Below are 21565 nucleotides of genomic sequence, written 5' to 3' on the forward strand. Positions count from 1 at the left end.
ATCGGCCATCAAGGCAGGATACACCCTGGACGGAGTGCCAACCCATCGCAGGGCACACACACACACACTCTCATTCACTCACGCAATCACCCACTACGGACAATTTTCCAGAGATGCCAATCAACCTACCATGCATGTCTTTGGACCGGGGGAGGAAACCGGAGTACCCGGAGGAAACCCCCGAGGCACGGGGAGAACATGCAAACTCCACACACACAAGGCGGAGGCGGGAATCGAACACCCAACCCTGGAGGAGTGAGGCGAACGTGCTAACCAATAAGCCACGGTGCCCCACCCCATGAGGTTCAAATTGGGAGAAATAAATAAGTAAGAAATAAAACACAAAGAAGTGTGTGGCATTTCCAGGAAAGTGTTATTATATCTTCTTAATTAATAACTTGTGTCTTCTGCTTAGATTACTGTCGAGTGTCTGTACCGTAAGTCCCTGTGAATAAGTTGTAGCTACAGAAAATACAGAAGTATAAACTGTAGTACAAGAATGAATAAACGTTCAAATTCTGACAGAATTCAGTATTAGTCAAATATCAAATCAGGGATAAACTAAAATTGGTCTCTACCTAATAAAACAGTAGGAAAAAAAAGATGACTTGTCTTTCACTTTTCCAAGCAACGCCCAAACTAAAATGCACACACTCAATAATCGGCTCTCATCAGAGAGAGAGAGAGAGTGAAAAAAAAAAACACTTCAATTAAAGGTCACAACACTCAATCATCATTTTAGTAGAACTGAACCGAGTTGAGTTGGTGTGAAGTGGAACACAGGCGTGAAGAGTGCAGTGAGTTACACAGTGCTGCCATTTCCATCAGTCTTCTGTTCTCCTGCCAAGCCTGAGATACCTACTGTACACAATCCAACACCCCCCCACACACACACCCCACACACACCAGCACTCCAGAGAGTGTTTGATCATATAAAATCATAAATCCTGCTTAAGCATAATAACCGTCTCAACTTTAAACAGACTACAGGTCTGAAGGTCGTGAGTTCAAATCTACTGCTGGGCCATGAGCAAGACCCTGAACCCTTAACTGCTTCGTAATGTTAATAAAATGTCATTCAATTTTCTGTGATGTGCTACATCAGTACTATCATCAGCACAGTTATTCCCTTTTTTATGCATTTATTCCTTAGCTTCTCATCCCTGACCCATTAAACAGATGTGGATTATCCAAGACTAAACCTAGTAGCTTCTTAAACCTTCAAAAAAAAAAAAACATTCAGCAAATTTCTTCAGACAGGATATGCTTAGTTAAATCCTAATAGTGTTTTTTTAAATTAACATATGAAAAAATTGAAGCCATCTAAAGAATTCACAGAGTATTAACTAAAAGTGCACATTGAGTATCATTTATGAGGAGTGTTAACCAAGTACTTAAACCTTCCACTCACTCCAATCATGAAAAATATGGATGGTGTATTGCTGGTCGGTGGAGCAGAGAAATGATACTCAGGTACATGACAATATGAATTACTAAACTTTTGGGTCACCTTGATAGTACAGTGATTTGCTCTTATGACAGATGTGTATATAATAATAATAATAATAATAACCTTTATTTTCTATAGCACCTTTAAAAGTACATCTCAAAGTGCTTTACAAAAGCAAATAAAACAACAAAAATACACCACATAATATAAAGATTAAAATTAAAGCAACAAAAATAGACTATAAAATAAGCACAATATAAAATCACAATTAGTCGATTAAAGGCTACCCTAAAAAATGAGTTTTAAGCTGAGATTTAAAAATGCCAAGAGCTTGCTTGCCTTATCTCAGTTGGTAAAGAATTCCAAAGTTTTAGAGCTAGTGAAGAGAAAGCCCTATCTCACATCGATCGTAAACGAGTTAAGGGAACAGTTAAAAGACCAGTTTCAGAAGACTGAAGATCGTGAGACAGAAAATAAGGAATTAAAAGCTCAGTCGGATATTGAGGAGCCAACCCATGTGAATATATCTGTGTCTGGTTCATGCAATGTCCTGTAATGGAAAAAAAAAAATATTTTGTATGTGATGTAGTGAGAAATTAGAATGTAGACTTGTGCCATGGTCAGAACAGAGTTTCCAGCTAATCAGGGACAACTGATAATGCAGGAATGAAGAGAGGAAAAAAATAACAGTATACCTAGCTGAGAAAAACAGAAGTAAGTAGCCAATGAATGTTTTTGTTACCTTATGTGGAGCTGGTAACTTTTCCCAAATCTCTTGTTTAGAACGATGTGTAAAAAACGGATTGAGGCTCTTCGTCTTTGAGATTTCTTGGAGATCATTGAGTCCTGATGCGCAGCAGTACAATAAAATTTGTAACCATTTTTACCCTCGTCCTTGCCAACTAATGTGCTATTTTCTCAAGACTTCCACTACAGAGCTTATGCCTTCTATAGCATTTGCTGTTTGATCACAAAGTAAAGTGATTTCTTTTCTGCTAACATTTCCTTGTAGTAGTAGTCTGTTAAGCTGAGAAGTTCTACGTTACGAAAAACAATGTAAACAGATTGGATCTCGTCGAGCATCACTGGAACACATCCATGATCCATCCATGATCACGTGAGATATGGTAGCTTAGTGGTTAAGGTATTAGACTACTGATCGGAAGGTCATGAGTTCGAATCCCAGGTCCACCAAGTTCGGAAGGTCATGAGTTTGAATCCCAGGTCCACCAATTGCCACTGCTGGGCCCCAGAGCAAGGTCCTTAACTCTCAATTACTCAGTTGAAATAACCCTCCATTGAAATAAAAATGAAAGTCACTCTGGATAAGGGTGTCTGCTAAATGCTGTAAATGTAAATGATAAAAGGCTAATAATGGCGGTGAGGTGGTAGATTAATTAAATAAAAGGATAAAACTATATCATAAGAAATTTGCACAATATGCCTCAACACACCATTGTTCATGACTTGCATATAAAAATAAATAGAGTACGGAAGCTCTTCGCTGGCATTTCTACATGCTTACTGTTGATAAGATGGTGTTGTGTCAATCATGTGTCAGTCAGATGTGATCTGACATGCCCACTCTATATTGACCAGGAGTATTGAAATATCTGTACTGTATTTCTTCAATCTCGACAACTTATTGTGTATTTGAATCTCATTAAACACTCTTTATATCCCTCTTTAGTCCCAATTTCTACGTCTGTTAAATTAATGAAAGACATCTGTTCTGATTCTGCTCAATAGACAGAATTTAAAAAATGGCAACCCGCTTTATCTGTTATCCCAGAGAGAGAGCCAGCTTTAAAAGCTTTGTACAATAGGGTTACATCAAAGTTCGATTGAGTATAGAAAAGAAAATAAAGCCAATAAAATAGCTTCAGCATTTAATAACCTGAGATGAGTGCAGGGAATAATATTGACCTGCTCATAAAAGTATAATGTCCTCATAGTCTGAAAGAAGCCTACATAATAAAGAAGGAGTGCAGTGCTGAAAGGTAAGTTTTTAAGCACATATTAGCTGAAGAAAAAGGAAAAAAAAATAGAAAGAGAACATAAAAGACAGAAGAACAGAAGGAGTCTGGAGAGAATTGCAGCATGTGGCCACAGAATCTGAAACAAAGACACACCATTTAGGGTTCCTGAGCACAAGGGCTAGGGCTTGAGGTGTTGAGGTGTTGAGATTTTGGAGTCTTCCACAAATTTCCTTTACATCACAACACATACAAATTCCATTTCACCTAACAAATGTCTCCTATTTGGTATCATTTTGGCAGAATGTGAGTTTTAGCTGATAAAAAGTTTTCTCTACATCAATATGAAGCAACCAGACAACATTGTTAAAACAGAGACATGGTTAAGGACTACGGTGGAACTTGCCCAAACATTTATGTAGCTGCCATAATTAATGACCTTATATATTATTTGGCAAGAATACAAATGTATTTCTAGCATTAAACGTTTATTTATATTCAGAATCCACAATGAATGAATCTATAATGAATAAGATCTTGATAGGCATCCAAGATTTATCAATATAATCGAGCTTCTTAACTGTTTCCTAAATTACCCACAATGCCGTTCGATAACGTGCTAATGATAACACTTAGATTTAATACAGAGACTCAAACGGATTCAACTTTCATGCTAACACCACCATTAACACCATAATGCTTATCATCTCAGCTGAGTCTTTAGTCTCTGAGCTTCACTGCACTCTGGATCTCTAAATTCGATGTCTCCATTTCTTGTCTTATAAGTTGGATTTCCTATTAATATGAACAATTGAACATTTCTGAAAAAATACTGAGTGAGAAAATGCTACGCCTTAATGCCTTTTCCATTAAGAACACATTCACATAAACATGTCAATCAAAACTCTGTCATTCTATCTCATAGTGAGCATAAGTACTGCACTGGTTCAGTATGATGCCAATACTGTATCATGACTTTCATTTAGACCACAATTTCATCATCAGCCATAAAAATATTGGCACCCTGTATAAAATTCTTTATATGTTATTCTTTATATACATATATGTTTATGTAGGATAAATTTCTGCAATGGATTTCTGTAATGGATGCCTGATACTCAGGCTCTGGAAACAATATCCTACTGTAGCAAAAAAAAAAAAAAAAAAAAAAGGGTTGTTGCCACCACACCCATTACTGCTCCCACAACGATAAATATCACACTGCCAGCCCCACATCTCAACCCCCCACAACCCCAAACATAAAACCACACACATGCTAGCGGTATTAGGATGTGCTTTGCTTCTACTTTCATGAAAACTCATTATTCCTTATTACTCCTTAGAGGGTATGCATACACACATCAACACACACACACACACACCACTCTCCTGCTGAGACCATCGCTCTATATGATAATCTCTAATGCATCATCTGAATTTTCTCTCTCCGTGCCTTAATATGCTTGAACTAACACTGATCTCTTTTTAGTTACAGATAGGGTTAAGCTATTATCACGCTTTAAGAGCTTGTTTCTTCACCATGTTCCCAAACAATATCTTTATTATGATTAACCTTCAAGCAGAATTTTAAGTAAGCCAACCAACAGACCAATAGCCAAGCTATTGATATTAGCGTCAACAACACAACTTAGGTAAACTAAATAACCTGATAACCAACTAAACTTGCTGGACTAAAGCAATAATGAGGGCCAAAGTTATTGAACAGAATAAACCATAGAGAGTAAATACATCTTCTTTGTAATATGACCAATTAGATGAAGGGCTCAATGTACTTAATGCAGCATTGAAGCTTAATGCAGCCTAAAGGTCTCACCAACTTAATGGGCCAATGCTATTTGTGGGGGGTAGCCTAGTGTTTATGGTGTTCGACAACTGACTGGAAGGTCATGAGTTCAAATCCCAGGTCCACCAAGATGTAACTCCAACTAATAAAAAAACAAAGAAAACAGGGAACCTGGAGTCTATCCCAAGAGAATCAGGGCACAAGGCATGGCGACCCTGTACAAGATACCACCACAGGGCACAATCACACACCCATTCACACACTACGGACAATTTATAGATGGTAATCAGCCTCCAGTGCATGTCTTTGGACTGTGGAGAAATCCAGAGAACCCTGAGGAAAGCACAGGGAGAGCATGCAAACTCCATACACACAAAGTGGAGGCAGAAATTGAACCCCCAACCTCAGTGTGCCCCAAAACCACTGTGCCCCAGAGATGCTTTTTTTCTTCTTATTGTTAAATGCTTTTAAATGGTATATAGTCAACATACAGACTTATTAACTTGTAAAATCCAAGTCAACTGATTATACAGGTTTGAGGAGGTAAATATATCAGTCCTCACAGTTAGCTTGATGGATTGTCCATGAATTTTTTTTCCCCACGCTTTGTAGTTCAAACACACAGAGAAAAAAAAGTTACTTGATTTAGCATTTTGACTACCCACTTGTGAGTTAAATTGAACACAGCCTTTTTTCCTGCAGTCATGGAAATGGTCATGAATTTTAAACAGGTAAACCTGCAATACAGGAGCAGTCACGTGCGACGGCAAATACGAAACCGTGAGGAAATAAACTTGTGAATTTGAGTGCCAGGGAAACACTGCAAGACATTTGGTTTAGAGACCGACATGAAAATCATAAAACTTTAAAATGTACTGAGGTCAGTTGTGTTTGTTGCACAGTTGTGTTTGGAGTGTGTGTATGCATATATATATATATATATCCTGTCGAATCTCATCACCCCAGCATGCTCATATATAAGTCACAGGAACTCTCTGACGTGCCATATTGATTCAGAAGGACATAGAATTATGTGAATTCATTACTGCTCCTTTTCCTGAAGCAGTAAAATATGGGTTGAGGTCATCCGCAGTATCTGAATATAGCTCCTGCTAAATGCATTACCCCTGTGCTACCGATAACTGGCCCACATTCAGCTCGTCTGGGAGACAGACGGTCTGGTCAGCACTAGTTTAAAATGTGTGTGTGAGTGTGTGTGTGTGAGAGTGTGTGTGTGTGTGTGTGTGTGTGTGTGTGTTAACATGGCAATGAAGGACAAAACAGGGGCCAAAAATGGAAAGCAAAAACTTCTAAAGCATAACAGACAAACCATAGGGTGAGTTAGTGTTATATTTAAGACAAAATATGGGCACTTGGATGTGATTTAAAAACCTCTCTGTCCAGTAGAAATCAGCTCAGAAACAAAACTTTCACTGGCACATTTCGATGCCAACCTATACAATGTTAGGGAATTTGAACTATTATACAGTAGGACACATATTTGTTGCAGTGGAGACATTTTATGCAGATATTGACCAGCTCAGCTACTTTTATCGATCTATACCTGAATGTGATGTAACAAAATGTTAATTTCCTGGTGTAGTAGTTTTGGCTGCAAAATTTATATTAATGGACTTGTCTTAATGTTATTGTTTCTATAGCAACTTATACAGGAGTTTTCATGGAGACGTTTTTTGGAAGGAGTCTCCAGTGTCAGTGATTTGTAACAATCAGAGGTAAAGTTTTGTTAACATTCAGACACTGAAAAGTCATCAGGATGGAGGGATATGCTTGTTCTCTGTAACATGTTAAGCTGCATTCTTTTGTCTTATTAACTTCAAGTGAGAGAACAAAAGAAATGCTGGTGTGAGAAGGACCAGAAGTTTATAGACACAAAATTCGACACTCCACGACCTTAAACGTAACTATAAACGGATCAAATGTACGATGTGTTATTCTTAAATGAGTAAGAAAGGCAAACATCGGTGGTGTAAGGAGAATAAAACCATTAAAAATGATTTTGGGGTCTGCTTTGCATCAGGCTGCATCACACCATTCAGCAGTTTAGTATTTTCTTATAACCTGTCAGGTGTTATTTATTATTTATGCTAGAAAATGAGTATGAATCTGTCTATAAATTGTCTGTAAAACTACATTAGTGTAGAAACACATCAATAGCTCATTCAGTTTGTTACTGGAGTTTAATGACATTATGCCTGACTGCCCCCACTGTTTCAGTGTTGGTGTTGCACTGATGCTTACAGATGCTCAATATTTATGTCCAAGCGATCGACTTACCTTTCTGAACCTTTGACCCTCATGGTTGTTAAAATCCTCATATAGAGAATGGTGGCATTTTCCAAGCATGCCGGCATTCCCGTTGGTTATGGTACTCTGGCCCAGGTTTGCCATGTTCACAGTGTTCGACGTTCCCTTTTCCTTCTCCGGCTTCTCTTGCTCTGGATGTTCTGTTCCAGCTGGAGGTTCAGGTTCACCTACACTGGAGGCAGTTATAGAGGAGAAGTGCTGCAAGGTTTCAGGGAGTTCTGGTGTGGTGCATAGGTCATGCATTGCTCCCTCTCAGTGCTCGCTGAGTAAAGCAAGAGGGTCAATACTGCCACACAAGGAGCACATCAAATAGCAAGGTAACAGGAGGGCAGCTTCGGTGCTTCATTCACAGCTGAGACTGAGACGATTACAATTACGACGATCGATGGTGCGATGCAGACTTGTTTTTTGTCTTCAGCATTAGTCGACGGGTCAGAACAGAACAAAGAAAGGTGAGATCGTTTGAAAAGAAAAAGCGAGTGACCCAGCATAGGCGGACTTTAGAGTTTAATGTAAAAGGATCAGCTGACGTGCAATGCACACGCACAGCTGATGAGTTAACTCCAGGAGTCACGTACAAAAGCAAAAATGCACAGTCACAGTATGCAAGCGGTCCAGCTGGTGCTTATTCATAGAACAGCAAGAAATGCATCATGTTAGCTCGTTATACCGTTATAACGGTCGATTTTACAGGGTTTAGAAGTCAACTGTGCAGAATGTCCTTCAGAAACATGCTCACATGAAAACTGATGGGATGTCAAGTTGCTTCCTGGGGTTTAAATCTGCATGAGACGATTTAGTCCAAGTCAGGATACGTGTGCGTTGCGGAAAAGGTTCGGTCCTAACGATGCAGCACTATAGCCATCAGTAACATCATGACATCTCCATGCATTCCCATTAGATGCGGGTTCCTTCTGCGTCACAGGATCGTCACAGAATCTGTCAAAATGTACAGGATGTCTATTTAAAAAAATGCTTTCTCTATTTTTATGTATATCTGTAAATTATGTCTCCTTCTTCTCCTCTCTCTCTCTCTCTCTCTCTCTCTCTCTCTATGCCTCTTCTTCGGCATTCATGCCACTTGGAAGATAAGACAGAGCAATCCTCTGCTGCCTCACTGTCGCTTAATCCGCGCTCCCCGAGAGGACATTACATCCGAGAGGTTCATCCGAGAGGAAGAAAGCACGGCTGAATGCTGGCTGAAAAAGCCAGTGTGTGTTTGTGTGTATCTATATGATAAAGAGGGAGGATGGGGGTGGGATGGCTGCATTCAGCTCACCAATCACAAGCGAACAGGCTCTGAGTCAGAGCCAATCACAAATGCTGAGGGAGCTGGTTTCCATGGAGATGACGCTGGAATGATGTTGGTGCCTATTGACTGCTGAAGAGGCAGCACGGTGGGCTGTGGGACAGGCACACACAAGTGGACACACACACACACACTGAGCAGACATTACCATTAGGAGACAATGTTGCCGATGACGTATGGAGACGTGATCGCTGAATTAAACAGCTGGATGTGGACATAACAGGAAACTGCATCATGTACATCATCAACCCTCAACAGACACATCGCTTCCCGTGATCAGGTGTTATACACACAAACAAAACTGCCACGCAAATTTCACAATAACACACAGTTAAATAAACATGACAGCCAAGTGTGTATATTTCTAATGAGTGAAGTCTATTAGATCCCAACCTCTTCTCGGGGATTCTACCCAATCACAGTTAATTACTTTCCTAAACACACTCTACAGTTTAATTTCAGAGATATTAAGGTCGTCTCGGAGCCTGCGTGTCTATTTTTATCTTTAGTGAGGACTGTGTGTGAGAGCAGTCAGGATAATATTAGGGGATGTAAGACATCACATAATCTTCTAAGCACAGGTTATGGAGATATTGCAATGAACTAATATTTCACAATGATCTATTTAGAGGGTGAAAAGTTGTATATCCACCAGCTTAAATGCGCTGTTTTCTTAGACATGTTACTGCTAATACATACATTATTCTGCATTTTAAAACACATAATGCTTTACGGCTGCAAAATAAACTCGTTGAGACGAGATCTGAGATGTAAAAGCAGACAGTTCGGTATTAACGACGGATACTCGGCTGCGGCCATTACGAGAGCTGACTACTTCATTTAAATTAAATGAATCGATTCGTACAGGCTGCCTTCTGAATACAGAAGACTGACCTGCTCAGCATTATGTGTAATCAAATATGTTTAAGTGTTTGGCTTTGTGATGTGAATGAAAAGCATAGAACAATGTTATCCAAATGGTTGATTTGATTCAGTTGAGTCATAATACAGCTCCTGGTAGACCTTCATTTATCCACCCACTCCTCTGTGATCTACAGAAATGGTGGAAGGAGGCCAAATTTCTCTAACCATGCGGCACATTTACCGGAATAATACACAACCCGAGCAGTGGAAACGATAAAAACGTATACAGGACACATTTCCAATTATAATTATCATGATCAGGTCAAGTTCATTTTATCTGCTGTTTTTAATCTCTGCAAGAAAGCGAGGTCTTCCGTCAACCTTACATGTGATGGATCCAATTCATTTCTCATCTATAAAAGATATGTATTGCTGCTCCTCTGCGGGAAATAGAAAATGAGATGCAGAAATCATATTTATAGCGTCGGCTGTGACAGAAAGCAGCTTGAGCCGAGGAAAGAGCCATTTCCTTCATCATACTGAGTAATAGAACTGGCCTGTAATGCACTAGACTAAAGGAAGTAGAGGATAGATTGAGGACAAAGTCGTTCCCTAGGACAGGGACGAGAGAGAAATTGAAACGTACAGTACATCATTTGATGAGAGGGATTTTTGCACTTGGAGTTTGGTGAACTAAAGACATTGGGAAACGGAAAGAAAAGTGCAGAGAAAATAAGATGTGCTTGATTTTTGTGCCAAGAGTCTGTGCTAACAATCTGAGTGATAAGACTTTATATGACGAGCAAAGCCACTTAAATGGATGTGGATTCAAATCGACAGCCAAATGCTTAACTTTTCACTATCATTACTGCCACTGGACTTACTGAAAATCTGCTGAATGTTGTCTTCATACTAAATATTACCTTCTTTTCTGTCAAATCCCAAATGTTGCTTCCTAGCTGCCAGTTAATTGTATTCTAAGCCTTGCAGGGTCCAATTTATTAAGTCATGCATAACGTAAATACTCTTTATATATATATATATATATATATATATGTATATATATATATATATATATATATATATATATATATATATATATATATATATACATATACATACATATATGTATATATATATACATATATGTATGTATATGTATATATATATATATATATATATATATATATATATATGTGTATATATATGTATATATATAAATATATATATTTATATATACACACACACACACATATATATATATATATATATATATATATATATATATATATATATATATATACGTATATATATGTATATATATATGCGTATATATATATATATATATATATATATATACGTATATATATGTATATATATATATACGTATATATATATATATATATATATATATATACGTATATATATATACATATATATACGTATATATATACGTATATATATATATATATATATATATATATATATATATATATATATATGTATATATATATGTGTGTGTGTGTATGAGACAAATAATCTTGAATCTTTACATTTGTGTATAAGACATTTGTCATTTTTTCATCTGTATGCAATGGCCTAAACGCTCTAAATTGATGTGCTTGAGAATTACCACACTCACTTGCATAAAATCTCTCTATATAGTGAACAACTTCCCTTTAAAAACATTGTAGTCTCATGTTTCAGACAAAATGGTACATGTGGTACCGTTGCATAAATTAGGGAAAAACAAAAAATGGTTTATTTGACAAACTACTTTTGTAGTTGATCTAGTAAAAAATGCATATGATTTAAACTTATTTAGATTGTGTGTGCATTCTATTTTCATTTTTGCTCTTATTTGCTGCTGGTGTTGGAAATGTAATATAATGAGTTACAACTGGACGTCTGGGAAACACCAGTGCCGTCTCCAATTACTCTTAGAAATGTTCCTGTAGCTAAAAGCCATAGAACTGAGATCAGATATATCTGTGCTGGACAAAAGAACTCAACTGATGTTCCACTTCTGACTTTCAGCGTAATTTCCATTAGAGCTGAAAACACGTCCTCATAATCCGCAAAGCTACATGGGGCACATCTTCAAAAAAAAAATAAAAAAGCATACTCCTAATCAAATGTGTGTCATTGCTCTCGCAGATATGTTGATGTGATATAAATGCTCTGAATAGTCAACTTACCTGCTATTGCAATTTTCTACCATGGATTCTTGCATCCACATGAACATGATCATGCATAATTATATACACATCCACACACATAAGCAAAACTCAATGCATCCCGTTTCAATGCATGGACACTGTTCTGTATGCCCTTGGTTTCCATCCTATTTCCATCTATTAACAAACAACATTGTTAACCTTTGTTCAACAAATTGGGTACGATCAAACCCTCGGATCAACATCGTTTGCATGTCGCCTCCGGCTCACGTTCAGATTAGATCTCTCCCAGAAAACAGCTGGAACGTTTAGAAATTGAGTTTTGTGCACGATTTTACGGAATACTACAAATTTTGTGTATTGATTGTAAAAGTGACTAAAATAGAAATTGAAACATTATAAGGTAAAACTGCATATTTGACGAGGAGGGACGTTCGATTCTACCAACCGAATGGAAATCGACTTATGGGGACATTTTCAATTATTATAAACAAACAAATTATTTTATGGCTGCAAGTCTGATATAAAATGACTTAGGACACTTACACAGAATTTTAGTGGTTGAATATCAAATTTTAGATGTTTATGAAACAAGCACATGGGGCATCACAAAAAAACAGAAATGGGTTTTTATATCAGCATTTACTTTTAAGGATAGAAACATGTTTTGGGGAAAATACTGTTTTCTATGAATAAATTAATAGGCTTGGCAAAAACAGAAATATCTATGAAAAACCACAATTTCTTAAAGTCTTGTAAAAGTGTCTACTTACTTATGAGCCTTTAACCACCACTGTTAGTGTGACATGACATAAAAGGTATTCAATGGTGAACACAGACACAACAAAACAGACCTATATTCCGTTTTTTGGCCTCTGGTTAAAGGACTTCAAGAAATTGATAGCCTTATAAAACGTGTGCCAAAACAAACATGGAGTCCAGATAAGTATAAAATACTTAAAATGCTGCAGGTAAATATAAAGATCCGTGTTTGCCCTCGATCTGTTACTGTATATCATCAATAGCCACATAGTGCAAGTAGTGTGTAGTGTGATTGTGTCCCACTAACTAAGGATATCTAAAGACATTCTTTCGGTGATGTTGATGCTCTAGCAATTTTTTTCTAGCAACAGTCAATGAATTAAAACAAATTAGAACGACATTTAGGCATAAAGTACATATGCGTTTAGGATCGTGATATAACGTGAGGCCTAGAATTTTCTCAGGGATCATTTCTAGTGATAAATAAACTATCATATGCCAAATTTCCTGAAATATCAATTCAAAAAGTAAGGTGAAGGATGTAACCTCCAAAACATGAATGGAAACAAACTATATCAAATAAAAACTGCCTTGTTTGCTTTCAGCAGTTCAGTTATATTTTTATTTTGACAGGAGAAATAAAAAAATTTCCAAAGACTGCAAAACAAGAGAAGACAACATGAATTAGACAGAAGCAGTTTTCTGGCAAAAGAAAAAGCCTGTCTGTTGAAAGAGAAAAGAAAAAAATGGAGGAGAAACTGTAGGTTCAGAGACATGCAATGCAAATTTTCAGTGCACTTCAAAGAACCACCTACAGTAATCCCACACGCGCTCTGAGATACAGTTTGGACGTATCATAGTAAGAACCCCCCCACCAGATAGACTGTATTTTTTTTCCAAAGGCAATACACTAAACCCCTATTTTAAAGATTAGGTGATGAGAAGCTGCAATAATGTAATTATGGGCAAGCACCATGTCTCCAAAATGCAGGAAAACATTCATCTCAAAGCCTGAAGCTTGTGCTTTTGTGCACAAACGAAGGAGGGAACGATTCCTAATATAACTTCCAATCAAATTTGGGTTTGATCAATAATTGAGCACTTTTCCACCACGGTCTCATGCCAGTTTTGGGGAAAATTGAAAGAGGGGGCTCCCAGGCTTGACCTAGTTATGCCATCATCCGCACCATCTCCCAAAAATAAAAAGACACACACAGACTTTCTCTCTCAAACCATGATGAACCCAACCCTCCAGAGACTGAGACTTCAAATGAATCCTGAATGATGCTTTTCAGTATGCAAAACACCTAGAGACAAGATACATAGATGTGCCTGCCACAACCTGACACGACTCTGAGAAGAAGATGTGAGATGTGAGGGAAAACAAATCAAGCTGAATGGAACTACTGAATTTAAGAAAAAGAAAAAAACAAGGTTAGCCTTTAAAGAGATTAAGGTTTTACATGAATAACTTCTTAACAGAACAATAGATCTGAAACTCCCTTTGTGGCCATACAATAAAATGCTTTAAAAATAAAAACAAAAATGTGAAGTAAAAAGGAATGGCAAAGGACGGCTGACACAAAAGTTGTCGGGATCTTTTACTGCACTGCGACATACGTTTTTGGGGTGTAACAAAAAAAATTCCTCTTGGATGAAACTCTTGAGTCATCGAGATGGCTATAGATATAGATACAATTACTGTATATGAAAAGGCCAATTCACATTCCAATGGCATCCATTGCCAAAAGTCCAAGAGAGCAAAACTAGCTGAAAGGAGGGATGGTGTTATTCAGAGAGACAATGAGCAATCACAGGCACCTGTGAGCTCATGAATGCGGAAAAACTTGTGATAGCTGGCTACATGTGTCTCATCCAAGTCTCATCCAATCGCCGACTAATGATTGTAGTCTGATAAAGGAGAGCTTGTTATTGGGAGGGAATTGGCAAAGGACCAAATTGAGATAGGAAAAAATATAATTGTAAAGTGGCGCCTTATGATTCTTGAAGCTATTACTATGGCTAATTTAATCATCTTGAGGGATTGAACACTTACTTCTGATTAGCATCATTTTCTTTTCCCGTCTTCCAGCAAAGCCCATTAAGACAACAACTACACATTAGAAACTAGTACAGAAATACTTTTTTTTTTTTTTCAAATCACATGTAGCCCTTGTAAGAAATGAAATTAGCAGATTCTCCTGGAAAATAGAAATCCCATCCAAACAGGGTAATCAGGCTAATCAGGGCTAAACTGTGTTTTTTAGCCTTCTGGACTGAAAGCCTTAGTGTTCTTTCTTCTTTCGTTTTACTTCCATCAAATGTCACACTGTGCTGTTTTTTCACCTCCTCCTGAGATTGCAACATCATAACAGTGCATCTTAACATCACAGCTTGGCAGCAGGCCACTTTTCTGTCAAGATTAAAGAGAACACATTAATACTCAATCAACAAGCTCCAAGCTCCATATCCAAGCATTTCACCAGAGGATAGTCTGAACCTTATCACAGCTGTGAGACGTTTCAGTGTCCGTATATTAGAAAGCCAAGCGATAAGCCAAACACATATGTATGCTAAGACTCATGTGTGTTAACGCAAAGCTGGAACTTTAATGCATTCACTGAAGGTGTGTAAAAATAACTTAAAAACAAAAAAGCGACAAATTCGTTTGACAGCACAGATGTGCCACAAGTTTGTGAAGCCTCCATTACCTATTCTGACAGCTGTAACTGTCTCTCTCTCTATATCTCACTCTCTCTCTCTTTCACACACACACACACACACACACACACACACAAACACACACACACAAAAAAGCATCAACGATAACAAAAATAACACACTGAACGCCGCTACATGACTAAGTGTCCGTCGTGTACATGAACATCAATAATATAATAATGAAGGATAATTGGTTCACCATCAAACTAAAAAAAATATTTCTTTCAACGTATCAACTTACATTATCATGGACTTGATACTCCACAGAAGGCTATAGTCAACCTTTTTTTTAATATTTGGCAGCCTGTGCTGACATACATACAGAAATTAGATCAGACTGAAATTTCAGTTGTTGTTGTTTTCCTTTCCTCATTCTCATCTAACACTATAGCTGGACCTATGAGGACAAACGTATATTTTATAAAAATAAAAAAAAGACAGTTTACAGATTAAGAATGTGTAAGAGTTTGCGGTATGAAAATAAATAATGGATTAATCAAGCAGTAATTTTTTAAACTAGGTAATTAAATAGTAACATACTGCTCCAAATTCAAACATTTTCACAGTCACATCGTCCACAAATTTAAAAAGGGGTCTTTGTTATATTGTGAATTCCTGCTGATGTCACTTCAGTACATTATGCACTGTAGCAATGGCAGCAAAACCAGTGGTGCCAAGGTTTCATTTAGTGAAAAGACAACCTATAATATTTGTAACTAACAAAAATACAAGCAGTCGCTACTTTTCTGCGTATATTCGAAATATACATGAAATATAAAGAAGTCGGTTTTCACGTCTCATTAGCTGTCTGTAAACCAAAACACGACATAAAGCACAATCTCTGTCTTAAATCATTTAACATGCCTGTTGTAGTGTCTCCATTAAGATGGTGATGAAAAACTCAATGCATCACGGCAGCACGAGAGCCACATTTTAATAGAGAGAAAGGAATCGAGGCTGAGATTGAGGCCATGACATTGGCACAAAGGCCAGAAAAGCTAAAGGGTAGAAACAAGACCATAACCTGAAACACAACTGCTACTGAAATACGTTTTCTTTCCTACTTAGGAATGAGGAGCTTTTTGTGGGTTTTTGGCCAGTTATACAGCAATAATTTCACTGGGTTTCACTTTCTGGTTCACTGTGGTAGTATATAGGAATATGTTTTAAAAATAACTGTCAGAGATCTTGTCAGGTTAGCTCAAGTTAGCTTAGCTTTAGTAGTGCAGGTTAGGAATTAGGGGTGTGATTTAAAATCCTGTGAGAAAAATTTGTCAGTTTAGCTTCTATCTAGAATCAGACATCACAACAAAGTAGCTCATAATAGGTAGATAATGATGATTGTAAACATTTATGAATTTGTCTTAAAAATCCAGACAGAAATCATGTTCTCTTAGGATCAAAGTAGCTAGGCATCAAATCTGGGAAAATACATTCATATGGATTTATTCTCCTCAGTTCCATTTTATAGACACGACCAAACAAAAAAAGCCTGATATAAAATATGTTCTATTACATTCCAAAAATGGCAAAATATTTTTCACTGTTTTATTGTTGTGTCCAGGTTCAGCATTGAATTTCTTCATAATATCACAATCCACAGTGTTTAATGGCTCATATGAGAGCAGACACTGAGGATTTTGAGAATTTGTAGTCTTAATATTTTTACCTATCCTACTCTACTATTCATTGAAGCTTTTAAAAATAACAAGAAATTTGTTTGTCTTTTTTTTGACATCAAACCCATTTCTGACTTTAAATAAATGATTCATTTGTTTATACTGATTGAAATTGATAAGTCGATTGCACTATGTTGTTCTGGTAATAAGGGTTAAGTGAATAACTTGGTTATGAGAGTGTGATTATAGGAACGTTAAAATATTTCCAACCTTCCCAAACTATATGCTCAACAGGGCTGGGATTTATACATCAATAGACAAGCTGTGAGAAACTAACACATAGTTTCACTAACACTAACACTGAGATAGGTCTCTGTTAATGCTAACACAGTGGTGTATTATTTCTTTTTCAAAGATGTATGTCTTAGGACTGAACTACGGACACATCGGGTGCAGCTTGTAGTCTTTTCCAGAACAACGACAATGCTTGTTATTTCTTGGCCTGCATGCTCTGGCGGTGATGAATAATTGAACAATATGAGCAAAGAGGTAGAACAGCACCAACACACAGATGCTCTGGCCTCCACATGCATATATCCAGGGTAACTGAATAAAATATTAAGGACCTCTTCTTTAGAGATTGATGATCTCCTGTAGATCAAGAGCACATCCCCACATCCATTCCCTTCATTCATTTTTAACATTTTTCTTAGAAAACCAAACGCACTCTGAGATATACCTTCATTTTTGGGCTGCATGGCTCTCTTTTGGGCTGCAATGACAGCAAGATGATCGAGCTGAGATATCTATTCAGAGTGATGTGGACAGCAAGTGGGTAATGACTCAGCAGCTCAGACTAAAGCCATGGTAGGCATTTCTTTTCTTGCGCACAGAAACTCAAGGTTAGAGAGCGCCCTGGGAATACATAAAGTCCTTGTCTTGAATAATCTAAAAATATCTATCGGCTGCCATTGCAAAACTTTTTTGATTAATCCCCCCCAAAATGGGACACGGGTGTTATTGCTTCATGAACAACACAAAAACGCTCCACACACAGCATCTCACAGCAAGACCCTCTCTTGTTGCTAAGTTACCAGCCATTGTCAAAAAAAAAAAAAAAGAAAAACAGTACTTACCGTGTCTTTCATGTTGTCCTCTGAACATCTGGAGGGAGACAACTTTTCCAGAGATGGCCTGGAACTCTGGAGTTCCCAACCCACATCAGGGAAAGTCCGATACAGATCCCCCTTGTTGGTCTTTTCTTCGACAAGTGAAGAACTGGGAGGGTATTTCCCAGAATCCTCCGTTTCTGATGAGCTTTCCAATCCCTGCTTAAACTTTTTCATAGGTGGATGTTTCTGAGAATCTGGGTAGTAATTAGTGACCAATTGCTTTCCTTCCTTGAAAGAATCTGAGAGATCTGCACTCCTTGAGTTCTCTGACCTCCACTCAGCTGGCTTGTTTGTAACTTTGTCTTTCTTTTTTTCTGCCATTAGTGAAGGATGCCCATGTACATCTAGCAAGTGGCACAGGAAGTAGCTCTTCTCCAGCTCCACTTCCTCCCAGAGGCACTGCAGAAGCCCGGCTTGCTCCTTGTCTGCTTCCCCATGGAGAGTCTTCAACAGCCCCTCTAGTTTACGGTATATTGCCCCATTGCCTTTACACCCTGAGTTAATTCCTGACAACTTCTTTCCTGCTTTTGTTGTCCGGTCAGGTGTTACAATGCCAGTGATCTCGTCGGCCAGCCTTTGGTGCAGTTCACAGGCCTGCTTGAGGTCAGCGTAATCAAAATGCTGGTTCTCCACATAGGTCCAGGGCAGCTCCAGGACCTTTTCCTTCTCACTTCCAAAACCAGGAATGGGTTGGGATGAGGTTTCAAGACTGCATTGGCAAGGCGAGACTTTTTTGGCCTTCTTGTTTAAAAGCAAATGACTCCTCGATTGCAGGTTTTCTTTTCTGGAGAAGAGACATTGGTGAGTACAGTCAGCTTCATTCTTGTCCATAGTGATGTGGTGTTATTTTATTGGAGGAAGTAGAGACAGAGAGAAAAAGGCCTGGTCAGGAGAGGGTGGAAGGCATGCAATAGGGAAGGATGAACGATGTAGGCATGCAATGGTGAAGTAATGCATTCACGCTGGATTATGGTGGTCACAAGCATGCATTGCATTGTTTCTCCTTATGGCCACTAAAATGGGTAAACATGAGCACAGGTGAATATGCCATGCAGAAAAGAAATGCATAATTCAGAAAGTTAAGAAGACAGTTAAGAGGGTTTACAGAGAATGTCAGAGTATGTTCACTGAGTAATAGTGAGTAACCATGCTTCCTGTAACTGAAAAAGCCATTACTGAAACAAGGCCAGGAAGCTGTTTCCATTCTTTCTGATTTACCAAGCTGTTATTACTGTTTACAATAATGTTCTCAGTTAGACTTTGTAACCGAGACCAACACCTTGTACGGTATGATCATCAGCACTTTTATTAAACTGACAAAGTCTACAACTTCCTAACAAGATGGGATATGTGGGAGAAAAGGATTTTAATGTGCTGGAAATTAATAAAGCTTTATTTCTTTCTTTCTTTCTTTCTTTCTTTCTCTCTTTTCTTACGTTTCTTTTCTTTCTTTTTTCTTTCTTTTCTGTCTTTCTTTCTTAAAAAAAAATTACTGCACTATAAAGACCAAATATAAATTTTACACATTATAAGAAAAAAATGTTATCTAACAAACTACTCTCATTACTAACATGAGGACTTATGTATATATACATATGTAAATGTTTATATCACCTTGCATTTGTTTTATCTATAACATTTGTGAACTTTTATTAACATTTTAATACTTTTATTAAACGTTTATTAACTTTTTTATGATGATGTACACCAACTAGATGTATGGGTAACATATTTAAATGAATAACTCTAATAAATCAAATACGGATTATAATGTAAAATCGTGTCTTTGGTTGCATAATAACGTTATTATTACTTATCACTGACGTTATTTAGACCGTTATACGGCAGATATAACCTTTATATTTGTTTTCTACCTCTATTCAAACAAATCCCGCCTCCTACACGCTGATTGGCCAGGATTATCACATTGTCCAATTAGCGCGCTATCTAGAAGGGTGAACAGGCAGCCGAGCCAATAAACAGCGTTGGAATTGTGAGGATATAGTCGGAAAACGGGTAGCCTTAAATGTACACAACACCAAAGTTCAGACGCAAACGGTTTACTGCTTAGTAAATAACAGCATCTTTGTGGATGTTTGTTGAATTAAATGCATTTCCAGATTAAAAGATGAGCACTGAACACACACACACACACACAGACACACACACACACACACACACTTACCTCTGACACAATGTCCAGCAGCTCCTTAAATTATTTACTGGCCTCGGATTAAGGGTTTATTTCAGTGCTCCAAAGCCTGGGTAAGACGCACAGCAACGACACAGCGTTATGTTTGTTTGTATTTTGTTTTTGCTACACAATCCAGGACGATATCCGCAAAAACACCAGTTGCTTCCACCTCAAGCCAAACGTCCAGCTCCTTAAAAACCCTCATCCTGAAAGCGGCATGTTACCAAGGAGAGCAGACGCGCATTAAATGAAACTACATTGACATCTAGTGGTCATTATCCGGTATTGCAATATTCATTCGATTAAACTTATTCTGAATATTGTAGGTAAATATAACTGTCGATAAATGTTGAGTGAGAAACTTGGTGAAAAAATACACACATAGATCAGTAAGTATCTAAATAAAGGAAAATAGGTAGATAAGCAAAGAATTAACAACTGAGGGTTAAGGGCCTTGCTCAGGGGCCCAACAGTGGCAGCTTGGTGGATCTGGGATCGAACTCATAACCTTCCGATTGGTAGCCCAACACCTTAACCACTAGGCGACCACACGCCCCTAATAGTTAATTAGGTAGATAAGTAAGCAAATAAGTTGATAAACAGATAGGTAAATAAACATTTAAGCAAATAGGTACATAATCAAATAAATAAATAAATAAATAAATAAACAATCAAATAATAACACTTTATGGGGGCACGGTGGCGTAGTGGTTAGCACGTTCGAGTCACACCTCCAGGGTTGGGGGTTCGATTCCCGCCTCTGCCTTGTGTGTGAGGAGTTTGCATGTTCTCCCCGTGCCTCGGGGGTTTCCTCCGCTTACTCCCGTTTCCTCCCCCGGTCCAAAGACATGCATGGTAGGTTGATTGATATCTCTGGAAAATTGTCCGTAGTGTGTGATTGTGTGAGTGAATGAGAGAGTGTGTGTGTGTGTCCTGCGATGGGTTGGCACTCCGTCCAGGGTGTATCCTGCCTTGATGCCCAATGACACCTGAGATAGGCACAGGCTCCCCGTGACCCGAGATAGCTCAGATAAGCGGTAGAAAATGAGTGAGTGAGTGAGTGAGAGAATAACACTTTATTTATTAAATTGCTTGGAATGGAAATTTACCTACAACAGACTCAGCTTGAGTCTGGCATCATAAGACTGACATAACCATCTCATACATATTTAGGTTTGTCAGTTTCTTA

General features: G+C 37.9%; 1 protein-coding gene across 9 annotated transcripts in view; it reads right to left on the bottom strand.

Moving 5' to 3' along the window:
- The window catches only part of LOC132840697 (RIMS-binding protein 2-like), a 90118-nt gene extending 69549 nt beyond the window's left edge, over window positions 1-20569 (bottom strand). For all 9 annotated transcript variants that reach the window (XM_060862591.1, XM_060862597.1, XM_060862592.1 and 6 more), the window contains exons 1-2: window positions 20368-20569; window positions 18147-19195 (exon numbers count right to left, since the gene is read on the bottom strand). In XM_060862591.1, the coding sequence (XP_060718574.1) occupies window positions 18147-19013 (867 nt within the window). In that variant the 5' untranslated portion in view covers window positions 19014-19195; window positions 20368-20569. The remainder of the gene's footprint in view (window positions 1-18146; window positions 19196-20367) is intronic.
- Between the last annotated feature and the right edge of the window lie 996 nt (window positions 20570-21565).

The sequence above is a fragment of the Tachysurus vachellii genome, chromosome 26 (assembly GCF_030014155.1).
Source record: "Tachysurus vachellii isolate PV-2020 chromosome 26, HZAU_Pvac_v1, whole genome shotgun sequence".
NCBI lineage: Eukaryota > Metazoa > Chordata > Actinopteri > Siluriformes > Bagridae > Tachysurus > Tachysurus vachellii.